The sequence below is a fragment of the Helianthus annuus genome, chromosome 8, assembly GCF_002127325.2.
Source record: "Helianthus annuus cultivar XRQ/B chromosome 8, HanXRQr2.0-SUNRISE, whole genome shotgun sequence".
Classification (NCBI taxonomy): domain Eukaryota; kingdom Viridiplantae; phylum Streptophyta; class Magnoliopsida; order Asterales; family Asteraceae; genus Helianthus; species Helianthus annuus.
In genome coordinates, this window is record NC_035440.2 from 139,950,974 (window position 1) to 139,964,426 (window position 13,453).

At 41.6% G+C, this 13,453-nt stretch overlaps 1 protein-coding gene across 1 annotated transcript; it reads left to right on the plus strand.

Annotated features, from left to right (window-relative positions):
- Positions 1-632: 632 nt before the first annotated feature.
- On the plus strand, positions 633-1,826 carry LOC110870461. The gene is made up of 2 exons (XM_022119642.1): positions 633-762; positions 859-1,826. The coding sequence occupies exons 1-2, from the start codon at positions 633-635 to the stop codon at positions 1,824-1,826; spliced, it is 1,098 nt and encodes a 365-aa protein (XP_021975334.1).
- Positions 1,827-13,453: the final 11,627 nt, after the last annotated feature.

Here is a 13,453-nt window from a genome sequence, read left to right on the forward strand (position 1 = left end):
GTTGATACCTGGATAACGCAGATTGCGTTACGATTGGGTAGAGACCCCAAGATTGTGGAGATTTGAGAGGACCACGTCTGACTATGCAATTTAGATATGCTAATATACTTGATGGGCAAGGGTAGGGAGACCCGATGGCCCTGATAATGTGATACATTTTGTAAGGCAATGAAATTGTAGCCGGAAAACGATGGAAACCAATTGTCATAAAGCATGTGCTAAAACATTATGGCCAATAATCAACAAAAGCTCAGTCACCATGTCATTGTTAAATGTGATCAGTAACGCTTATGCGCGTACTAAAATTTTGATACTACATGTTTACTTGCTGTACTTTTATTCAACGAAACCCTCAAATTACGTACGAACGTTATGATTGTGATGCAATGTGCTTACCCGTATAATGAAAACCTAATCATAAGACGTAATACCAATATAATGGGAATGTGCTATGACTGAGAAACACGTGTTTGTTTGATATACGTTCGGCAAGCATGATCCCAATTACTTGCTTGATGAATTGCGTGATGTGTAATATAATGACTTAAACATGTGAGACACATGTGCTCCAAACAACTATTTATGTTCCCTGAATAGGAGAGACCTGACTAACATGAACTTCTTCCTAGAAGATGTCGCATCAAGAGATCACCCGACTGACTGAGGCAGAATGGTTAGCGCACGCCTCTCGAGTCAGAGCTCGGCACGAGGTTCTTCGCTACCAACATGGCGAAGGTGCCTCGGGGAGAGAGCTACCTAACGGTAATGTTTAAGTCACTTGAGACACATTACAATACGTTGGAAAGTCCCTAAAGTGCCCTGCTAATACCTATTGTGATGATGAATTCTTGGATACAGGGTGTACCTACCAGTTTTTCCTAGAATGCAACCCTCCGAATTTCGGTGGCACGGGAGGTGCCATAGCATTTGTAAAATGGGCTGAGAATGTGGATGCCGTTGTGCGAATGAGTGGTTGCATGCCAGAACAGCAAGTCCCATACATTTCCGGATTGCTACAAGATGGAGCTCTGTTATGGTGGGACCGTAAGGTTCGAGAGTTGGACGAGGCTGTAGCTTATGCGTTGTCATGGAGCGAGCTGAAAGAGATAATGCGAAAGGAGTATTGTTCTCAGAAGGATATCCAAGGGTTGGAATTAGAGTTCAGGGAGCTACAGAAGGAAGGTCCAGATGTGGTAAAGCACGTGAAAAGGCTTTACGATTTGTCGCGAGTCATTCCGTACCTAGTGGAACCCGAGTTGAAGAGAATGGAGCAATCTATTTGGGAATTGACACCTCAGGCCTTGAGCTTGATGATGGCATCGACGCCGCCATCACCCATGATTGCCCATGTAACAGGACTGGAGCTCACTAAGGAAGCATTTAGGTTGGTGAAACTATCGATCCCGGATGAGAAAAAGGAAACAACAATGGAGACATCTGGGAAGAACAAAAGAAAGCTTGGCAAATCTCAGGGAGGTGATCAGGCAAAAGAAAGGAGAAGGGCCAAAAAGGGAAAGATGTACCTGGGTAATCTACCTAAGTGCGAAGTATGCCAGCGCCATCATAAAGGGAAGTGCAATAATAGGAAGTGTGACCACTGTGGTAATAGGGGACACGACAGGGAAACGTGTTGGCAGGAGGCGAAAAGAGGAAAGGAAGGTTGTAACTGCGGCGGTATGGGGCACCTTGGAAAGGATTGCCCAAGGGAGACTAACCAAGACCACGAAGAAACATCCAACACCGGAGCAAGTAAGGCCTGCCAGGATCCAGATATGGTCACTGGTACGTTCTTTGTCAACCCAAAGTCTTGCATTCACATTATTTGATAACGGTGCCGACCTTTGTCTCGCATCTCATGAATTTAGGAATCTACTTAGGTTAGTAGAGAGTAAGTTAGTCGACCCACTCTTAATGAGGCTAATTAATAAACGACCTCGACATAGTAACTAGGATGAACCCGCGATCGAGCAACCAAGCGGAAAATCGTTACCCGCGTCCCGGAGATGAACGACGAAGCAATCATGACTCATGAGGAAAGATACGCCTCTACAAACTACAAATTGCCTGAAGGCATGGAGGATGTTGCGTGAAGAATAGGTTGCTTCTTGGCCCATGTCGGGGACAGGAGGAGCCAAAGAACTAAGATCTTCTTATTACAAGAAAATGCCCTAAGGTCTCCATGAGGACTTGCCAGAATGTTCTCTCCTACGGCTAATCCCGTTCGCGTCAGATAAATTCCCAACGTCACACCTGCGGTCAATACCCCTTAACGACTTATATCTTCGGAAGCGCAAGGATTGACGGTGAAGCTACAGAAGTTGATGAAGAAGGAAGATAACAGACCAAAAATCCTTTGTTGGGAAAAACCCCATATCTGCTCGTCAAAAAGAGGGATGATGATTTTCAAGTAAACATCGGCTACCAGGAACCGAACAAGCTAACCCACCAAAATCAGCGACTCTTGTACAACTAACGATGAGAACCTAACTACTACACGACTGATCGACAATCGAACATCGTCAGAGAATATACCAGGATGAAATTGTGGGACAATGATCGTGCTTAAACATAAACAAAATACTGCTACCTACACAATGAATAAACCAGATTCACACGAGGTGTGGAATCCAGAAAGACTAGAAGCCTTACATCTAGGAACCATATCTGTCAACTCAATCAAACATCATTAACTTGATCAACCTGTCATTATAGTTAACGAACCCGAAAGTACTTAAATTTTCTTCCGTTGAAGTCTTCATTTTCACTTCTAACAAGTAGAAATTTGCATTTCTGCTCCCTTCAAGTAGTTGCATCGCGTTGTCTTCCTTCGCTGAGAGCGAATGCACGTTTGCTTCATATATTTGGTTACTTCTTCGTTTTAGTAAGAACGCATCACTTCATAACCCATGCACCATTTGCTACGCATGTGGTTTCATTTCGAATAAACGCTTCATGAATGTTCAGCTATTACATCGCCGAATCTAATTACTAGTTTGCGATTCGAATGACCTATATTTTGTCACTGTTGACTCTTTTGTTATCAAGTCAACACACTTATTGAAACCACCTGCTTGCAAGTTACATGTTTGCTATCATGTCAAGATTTCCTTGTTGACATGTACGTTTATTGTTTGGTTACGTTGAAACTAGGTTCGACTGCTTGAACTTATCCAGATCACATGTTTGATTTGAGACGCCATATGATGTATTGAGAGCATCATATTCTAATACTTTGACATAGGTTCTTTTGTTTCGAGTCGTAATAGACTTGTTTGGTCTATGACTTCATTAAATCGTTGATAGATTTCGATACCTTACAATGATACTTTCACAGAATTGCAGCTTGTGCTTCTCTAACTACTCGCCTTGTACACGGATTTAATTGGTTATTTGACAACTCGCCCTAAATCCGTTTTCGTTATCACAATTAAATCACTCTCAACACACTTGCGTGCTGAGTCAAAGGTACATAAATTCATTGCATATCATGGTGTACCCCCTAACGATTCTTTCATAATCAAGCAAACGCCTTGCAGTACTCAATTTCACCTTCCGGTCTGCTTCGGTACACTTTCATCTGGTTCCAAACTCGGTGATTTTGTTCAGTCATCACTATTTCGAGTCTTGTCATTACGATACCTTGTGGTGTCACTACAAACTTGTAGCTGTTGCTAATCATGGCCAGCCGTTCCACGCAAGATACATAAACTTTTGTTGACTTGTCATTTACACATTCCTGATGCAACTACAAATCAAAGCAAGGATACACCAGATCCATCTGTATTCATTCGGTGTATCCTCACAGTTCAAAAGGGTCAAACGCACTGAACCTTGCCACTTGGCTACTTGGGAGTTGACAGATCCCTTTACCATTTCATTTGAGTAGAAAATTACGGAATGTATATAGAGGGTGTGGATTGTTAAATATTCTTGGAACCACCAAGGGTGAGTAAGCTTTGATGCAGTTTGATGACTATCTACTTCGATGTTATATTTGCGTGACGTGACCAAAAGGAGTTAAGGTAGTACAAATTTCGAGGACGAAATTTCTTTAACGGGGGGAGAATGTGACAACCCTCACTAAACCAGGCTTCCGTACGACTTAATTAATAATATTTACTGCTTAATTACTGTGCTTACTTGAATTTATGGATAGACTGCTACTTGACTGTTGATACTTGTACATATCTGCATCATACCTTACATACTGTCGCTACATTATTTTCATGATGCACAAAAGCACAGTAGCACTATGAACGGATAACCTATTGAACATGCTGATAAGCCAGCATCAGGCAGACACTGCCTCTAAGGGCCTGTATGAGCCAGAAATATTTTACTACACCCATAGTGAGTGTAGGGATACAAGGGTTGTATAATTGCGTCTCTAGGAATAAGATATAATGATTGGATGTGCCTAAAACGTACTCTAAGCACAAAATACAGCACTTTACTTAACATACCAGCTTCTAGCTAACTAATAAAGTGCCAAAACATGAGGAAATATTCCTGACACTTTTGGAAATAAATTGTGTCACTAAAAATATCATTTACGACGCTTAAAAGAATACTTAAGCACTTTAACGGATTACAATCCAACCGAACAACCGGACTATACCCGGAACATAAAAATATTGCCAGAAATATCATTAGTCTTTTTCTGAGCCAGTTAGGGTCCCTGATTACCCTAACACCCGTGATATAACGCAACACTTAACTAACGGAGTTAAACCCTAAAGTTAACCTACTTAACGTAACTAAGCTCCAACTACACACTTGAAATCGAACCAAGTGACCCCCCCCCCTTGGGCCGGTTTGGTCCTCTTGTAACTAGCTAGTACACATTTGATTATTAAATTAAGTTATGTCTAATATCTAGTAGACATAAAAACCATTGGATTTGGAACATGAGTTTGTCTATAAATACATGAGCTTAACACATAAGATTTCTCACACTACAAATCACCAACACAACTCTCTCTCTTGCCCCTCCCTACTCTCGGCCGAACACTCCCATAGCCACCCACCCATTGTCGAGTTTTGATCTCTTCATTCCAAGCATATACAAGCCTTACGGGTCACGTATTAGGAGCTTTGGAGCAAACGGAAGTGGAAGGACCTCATTACTTCGCTTTTATCCACCTCATTTTCGCCTAGAATCTTCCCTAGCCCCGAGCTAGAGGTATAATGTTTAAAACTCACTCTCGAACATTCTAAGGTGGTTAATATGATTTATAACGGTTAAAATGCGGAAACCCATCTTTTGAATCTTTAAAGTTTACTAAAAACTTGAATTTTGTTGGATAAAAGATCATAACTTGTGTAAAAGTTGTAGTGTTTAAATATGATGATTATTGAGGCCCGATCTACGATGTGGTGGCTCGGATCATCGTTTAACCCGACTTTGTTAAGATCATAGATCTTGACATAAGCTTGTTTCTATCGGTACAAGGGTTAAAAGGTGAAACTCTACCACACGGAAGACATGAACTTGTGTAAAAGTATTTTGACTTGTAAAATAGTATTTAAAACTAGCGGATCTACGCATGTACAAGTGGTGTATTCGTAGAACCAAGTGTCGAGAAAATCATGTTTTATAAAAGTCGGATGACATACTAACAAATGTGATTTTACAAACCACAAGTGTATAAACACTTGTGAAATAAGAAGTTTTCGACAAAATATCAATCTTTGAGAAAGATGACGGGAAGTTGTAAAGAATGATTTATTCTAAAAACGGGGTTTTTACAAGATTAAACTATTTCATACAAAGATCCACCAAATATAAGGGGATCTACACAATAGTTTTTGGAAAAACTACAAGTTCATGTAATAATGCGATTTACATACTAGTCGGCAAGTTTGATGTGTTGAAAACTAGTTTAATGCGTTGGAAATTGTTTGATTGAATCAAAAGGTTGTTGAAGTGATTTTTGTAAAAGAAAATGATACGCTTGAAAGCGTGGCCACCTCCAGTTATAGGGGAAACTCTGGCGAAATTTTTCTAAAATCTAACACTTAGAATTATTTACAAGTGTTAGAACTATTTTTGATATATTTTCAAATATATTTCGCCATGACTTTATTTATTAAATAATCGGAGGTGGGATTTTCACAAAAACTAAACGTGATAAATATTTATTCGATAAATATATTTTTCACCACACTGTTTATGATTATTTTGTGAAAATATATAAATATTATTTTTAGAGTAAAAATAATATTTACAAACGTTGACGAATCCCAAAATAATACAAACGCTTACACGACAAACATATAAGCTACAACGGTAATTACTATTACCACACGATTACTAAAACGTAACTTACGCATTATACGGAAATATTCATGAACGCGTATTTTGTCAACGTATTATTTTTGGAAGTACTATGTGAAGAGAAAATATAATATTTTTGGGAAAAATATTTATATTTTGGAATAAGAAGTAAAAATATATCAAGTGGGACTTAATGATATAATACAAATACACATGTATTAAATCCCCCATCCTTGGGAAGGAGATTAACTACCAAGTACATGCAAAATATAAACACGAAATAGTTGTCTAACTATTTCCCAAAAATGTAAACTATAAAGCTAAGGCACGGCCATCCGTCTAATAGAATTAGCACATGTAGGTCGTTGCACAGCTGCTTGATTTGGAGTATACTTGGTAGAGACGCACCGCTGTGAGTTCATGTCCCCCTTTTCTCTTAACTGTTTTCAGTTTTCTAAACTGCGGGGGTGAAATACATGTTACTATGTTTACGAATATTTCTTATATGGTATGGTTAGCGTGAGGAGGGTTGTTATTTAGATCATGTGGACTGGGTAGGCGGAAACTTGAGGTCATTAATCCTCAGGGTAGGACCGAGGGGCAGGAGCGATAGATCTATTTGGGTGTAGCGAGCCCAGTCCCAGGCCCAGCGTAACGGACCTCGGGATGACTTTGTACCCGGCGCATAAATCTGCTAGGTTTGAGCCTTCCTACTTGCATTTCACACATATCAATGGCCTTGCAAACCATTGGTGATCTCTTTTTCCTTATTTGCTACTTACCAGGATTTTATACTTACAAAGGTTTTTACTTACTCACTACACATGAACTTGCTCAACAATTTTGTTGATTTTTCCAACTTACATGTATTTCAAGAAATTAAGGATCTGGCATGGTATGATACGTTTTCACGCTGCGTATGAGAAATAAGGTCATCCAAGTTTAGGGGTCGTGGCTCTTGCCTGGACGAGCCACCGCTCTTAAACTACGTCTGCTTTATGTTTGTGATTCTGAACAATGTTTTTATGAATTAGGTTGTAACTTCCGTTGCATGTGTTGGTACTTTAAAACAATGTTGTGGTACTTTTATTTTGAAACTTAATCAATGGATGATCTTGCATGGTTTTACTTTCATATAGCTTTGTTATGATTAAGCTATGGTATTAAGAAGTCACACCAAATTAACCACGCTTCCGCAAAGCCAGGGTGTGACATTGTACACCGTGACTTGTAATCGAATCTACTATTTTGTTTGCTTTAGTTGTATTATGTGGAGTATCTATTCATAATCGAGGATTAATCGAATGTTTTATCGCTAATCGTATCCCTATCGCATCGCAACTCGAATTATGCGTTCTGGATATTGCTTTACGTGTGTGTGTGTTATTTATGTGTTACTTGTGCATGTTTATTTATGTTTATGTTTGTGGTGACTAATCGAAACGCAATCACAACTCTATCACAGACTAATCGCAAACGCTAAACGCAAGTTATAATCATCCTAAATAACTTGATGATTGTATGTTAGATATAGTATTTGTGTGTTTATTATTAATCTATCGCATCGCATAATCGATACATGCTTAAACGCATCGCACCACTCAACACGCAAACGAAATGCCGCAAACCAACTCGCAGGAGCCCCTCGATCGAATGACAATTCGATCCAATGGTCATCCGAACGGATGACCATCCGATCGGATAGCCATCCGATCGGAGTGACATCCGATCCGACACCCTTGCACACTTTCCTTTTCTGGCAACCTATAAATACCCCTCTGTCACATCACAAGTGATGTAACAGCTCTCTCTTTCAACCGGCACGCCCCAGACCTTCTTTCTCTCGATTTCTCGTGATTTCTTGTAAGTTTTCAACTCAAATCTTGTATTTCTATGATCTACACGCACTTCTTCATCATTTCACATTTGGATCTTAACTTTTAACCATGGAATCATTGGATTTGAGGTGTTCTAGGTTGATGTCATCATGGAGTTCTTATGAACTTCAAGATTTGGCTTCATTCCACCAAGAACAACTTAGATCCGAAGGATTTCCACATGATTAAACAATGTTTTCTCATAGATCTAAACATTTTCAATGTTAAAAGGATTGAAAGATGGTTTTCTAATTTTCTTTCAACTCTTTTACACTCAATGCACTCAAAACCGATAGAATCGGACCTCGTTCAGGCCTTCTACTCTTCTCTAGTGATGTGTCGGTTTGAGATCTGAATCCTATCGATGAGACAACCGATTTCAGATTGAACATGAACACCGCCACGAACAGTTAACTGATCGGATTGGAGTGATTCCCGTTCAATCGGATAACCTGAGTCTGATGGAGGTTCCGTTGTTTAGTACCCCTTGTCATACCGTCCCGAGCAAACCGCAAAACTTTCAAAATAATCAAGTTTCAAAACGATCAGATTCGTTGGGACGGATTGCCGTCCGATCGGATTGCCATCCGATCAAACGACAATCCGATCGGATTACACCTAGACTTCAAGACTTAACGTTTTTATAAATTTTCAAAGATCATTTGTTCTGACGGATTGCCAACCGATCGGTAGACCTTCTGATTGAGTGACAATCTTGCTGTGAACTTGTTCTCCAAAGAAAGGTCTCGCCGGACGGATCGCCATCCGATCGAACTGCAGTTCGATCAAATGACCTGAAAGGTAGAGATACTTCTCTGTTTTCAAAATGCTACAACGAAAGCTTCAAAGCCATCATACACAAACACATCGTTACCAAACGAATGTCAATCCGACCGAATGGCCATCCGATCAGATTACCGTTGGACACTTGGTTCTCTTGCACTGTTTTACGCGCCGCTCGTCGCTTATGCTATCGTTAACTGTTCAAGCTAATCTCGCAGTGCTCCCTTCGCTCCAAGAGAGTGTTTATTTACTTAAACACAATTTGTGAGTATACTCGATCCCTTTTTGCTTTACGCACTTTTGGGTGTTATATACGTTACTTATTCAAATCACATCAATCACACAACGCAAACACTATTTACACGCTGACCGTTATTACATGTTACGTGTTATTCAATGAATGCTTGTATGTTATGTTCACACAGTGACTGTTACCTGACACCTTAGCAACGATAATACTATAGTTTGGACTCAACACCTGTCGTGGACAGGGGTTGTTAAGGGCTTTACTTCACGTGTCCCAGTGGGGATATATGTTGTGCATTCTACAACTCGCAGTCACGTCTGTGCATATTTCATTGTCGATAACCTACTAGCTTTCACTTTGCTACATGTTACATACCGGTTATGCGTAAACGATTTCAAACTCTATTATACTATTAAACTTGTATACTCACCTTTACACTATGTGTATTGGCCTCTATTTTAACGTATGTGACAAGTGTTTGAATGCATAGGATGCTTGCTTGCTTTCATGGAATCGAGCTTAGGAGAGTCTAGAAATAAACGAACAATTTATTTATTTTGAGTTGTCGAAACAATGATTTGCCTAGAGATATCGATGTCTGTAATAATTGTTTTACTTGATGGGTTATGGTATGGGACATAATATTAACTATCCGGTAATTTAGTTGTTATGGAATTTCTCTCGGACAATCTGTTTTGCTCAGTGCCGCGCCCCGATGTTTCCGTCATCGGTTAGGGTGTGACAGATTGGTATCAGAGGCATAACTATAGGGAATTAGGCAAGACTCGACCTAGTCCGGGTAGATGTCTTAGAAATGACCTAGTCTATAGTCTAAGTACCAACGGACCGACTTGTGCATACCATGTAGGGGTTTTGTACGAGCTTGCTTGCTATTCTCGCTCGCACTCGCTGAACACTATCACTGCACACTATTTTCGAAAATGACGAGTGATTAAGATCGAGACTAGGTGTGAGAACCGCAAACTCTCGATCAGATCGCCTGTTTAACGTGCATTTTTACTATAAACAAGAGAATTTGCGTTGAATCAGGAGTGAAATCCATACTTCGACGCATATTTTCCCACTCTATCACACAAACAGGAATAAAGTTGTTAAGACAGGGGTGAAACCCGAACCTTCATAACTTATTTCCGTTCTCTAATTTGGTTTTACAAAACTCTCACCAAGGTCTCGACGGACTCCAACGAACTAAGTCACGCGGTAACGGGAAGGATGAGTGTCGTTCGCCCAAAATCGAGGTGAGAGCAGAGTCCCGAAAGCCAAAGTCTGTACTCAGGGTCCTTGTGAATAGTCGAATCGCTTTGGGTATTCGACGTCTATTAGCCAAGATAATTTATTTTCGATTTTATGTGTTTTCAATTCTGGATTTTGCCACCGCTGACTCTGATATTTGTCGCTTTTATGTGAATTTTATGTGTTTTATGTGGTTTTATCTGTTTATGTGTTTTTGATTTTTGGTAATTTATACGTTTTTCGCTCTCGCTTTGATCAACACACATGACTCGCACTGCATATCTATCTCAAAACGTTAACAAATCGCTTGATACTCACTTATGCTATACTGCTCGCTATGCTACTTGCTGTGTACTCGCTAATCGCAATCGTTATTCTCGAACTCGCAGACTTTGAATGATAGGTGAATCTGTACGACAAATGTAGGTGGATACGTGCAAAATATAGTGTGGTTTCTCTGGTTTACTTGCTTCTGTGCTTTACGTGTTAGGTGATTCTGTGTTTATGTGCCTACGTGAATATATGTTTATATGATTGATTCTGTTCCTAAGCTTTAGTAGTAGTGCGTGTGAGGTGAGATTCAATTATATAGTGTCTGAGTCCTATGGCGATGTCTGTTGCAGACAATGTCGTCATTTGGATCGTTTCACTCCCGCTCTGCTCGTCGCAACCATGAGGATAAGCACATCGCTGCTCTCGTCGCTAAGCAAATGGCGAAAGTGATACCGTAGATTGTTAGCGAACTGAATGAGAACGCTAGAAAGTCTTCTGAAGAGTCCATGACTGATGCTTCAAGCAGTTCAAAGCCTGCGGCCCGAAAGAATTTACCGGCGAAGATGGGCCTACGGCTATGTTTCAATGGTTTGATTCGATCGAAGTCACCCTGCGCCAGAGCAGCTGTCCGGAAAACCTTCGCACTGTTAACGCCACCGGCGTCTTCCAATCCCGAGCTCTAGATTGGTGGACGGCCGAGAGGAACAAACGAGGGAATGATGCAACTTACGGGCTGACGTGGGATGAGTTGAAGGACATCATGATGCAAGATTTCTGCCCTCCCCACGAGCGCCAAAAGTTGGAGGACGAGTTCTGGCATATCAAACAGGAGGGTGGCGACAACGCTGGTTAAACTGCCCGCTTCAAGCAGCTGAGTATCATTTGCCCTGGTCAGGTTACTATCCCCGAAATCACCATCAAGAAGTATATCCGTGCTCTACCGGATTGTGTGGCTGATTTTGTTCAAGCCGCGAAGATGACAACTATTGAAGAAACCTTTCTGCTCGCTGCCGAGATCAACGACAAGCGAGTTAAGGCTGGTTACTTTGATAAGGCCTCCAAGAATCTACACCAAGTTACCGCTGCTCCCACCGCTGGAACCGCCACTGCACCGTAGTCTTTAAAGTCCTCCCGTCGCAAGAGAAAGAACAGCAACTCCAGCAACAAGAACTGTGCAGTAACTGCCGCTCCGCTCCAAACAGTACCTGCTCAACCGCAACCCCAGCACCGCCAAGTAGCGGCCTCGGTGACCACTGCACCGCCAGCTAAGCGTGCATACACTGGTCCTCACCCACTCTGCCCTACTTGTACCTATCATCATCCCGTGGGGATTGCTTGCAGATTCTGCGTGCACTGCAATATGTACGACCACTTCACCACCCACTGCCGTACTGGTCCACGTCAAACTCCAGCTCCCGCTCAAGGTCCAGCTACTGCTCAACAAGCTCTACTTCCTGTTCCTCAAGGCCAACAAGTGGCTCCTGCACCCGCGATCCATGCTAGAGCTTGCGTTGCTTGTGGTGATCCCAACCACTTCGCAAACATATGCCCCAATCGAGTGGTGAAGCAAGAGCCACAACAGTAGCAGCCCCAGCAACAGCAGTAGCAGCCAGCAGCCCGCGGACGTGCTTTCAACATCAACGCCCGCCAGGCTCAAGCACACAACAATGTGGTTAATGGTACGTTTCTCGTGAATGGTATATATGCTTCGTGTTTGTTTGATACTGGAGCAGATAACTGTTTTGTATCGTTTGAATTCGAAAGGCTCCTTAATCGTAAGCGCGCCCATCACCCCTCGACGTTCGATGTTGAAATTGCCACTGGAAGAACCGTCGCTGTCAATTCTGTTCTTCGTGATTGTACGCTTGAACTCAACAATCACATCTTTCCTATCGATCTTATTCCGATGCAGCTCGGTAGTTTTGACGTCATAGTAGGCATGGATTTTCTTCGCGAGAATCGTGCTGAAGTTATTTGCTTCGATAAGATGATTCGCTTCTCGCTTGCTAATGGTGGTTAACTTTGTGTGTATGGTGAAACTCCTTCGAAGAAACTCCAACTCATGTCGTGTGTCCAGGCTAGCAAGTATCTCCGCAAGCAATACCAAGCTTTCTTGGCGCACATTGTAGTAGCGGAGAAAAAGGAAGTTAAGGAGATAGACAAGGTGCCTGTGGTTCGTGATTTTCCTCTTGTCTTCCCTGATGACTTACCTAGTTTACCTCCAAGTCGTGATATCGACTTCCGCATCGACCTCATTCCTGGAGCGAATCCTGTTGCTAGAGCTCCTTATCGACCCGCTCCGTCCGAAATACGCGAACTCTCGAGTCAACTCCAGGAATTACTTGACAAAGCCTTTATTTGCCCTAGCACCTCTCCATGGGGTGCACCAGCCCTTTTCATCAAAAAGAAGGATGGGTCATTCCGGATGTGCATCGACTATAGGGAGTTGAATAAGCTGACTATCAAAAATTGCTATCCCCTGCCTCGAATAGATGATTTGTTTGATCAGTTATAAGGTGCTACGTGTTTCTTGAAGATTGATTTACGCTCAGGCTATTACCAGCTACGCATTCAAGAGGAGGATATACCTAAAACCGCTTTTCGCACCCGATAAGACCACTATGAATTTGTTGTTATGCCCTTTGGTTTAACCAACGCACCCGCGGTTTTTATGGATCTGATGAATCGCGTGTGCAAACCCTTTCTCGACTGCTTCGTCATCGTGTTCATCGATGATATCCT

Bases quoted from the DNA above. Each gene is read 5' to 3' on its own strand.
- LOC110870461 (XM_022119642.1), top strand. From the start codon at position 633: ATGTCGCATCAAGAGATCACCCGACTGACTGAGGCAGAATGGTTAGCG. The intron at 763-858 runs GTAATGTTTAAG...TCTTGGATACAG, and splicing joins GGGGAGAGAGCTACCTAACG to GGTGTACCTACCAGTTTTTC.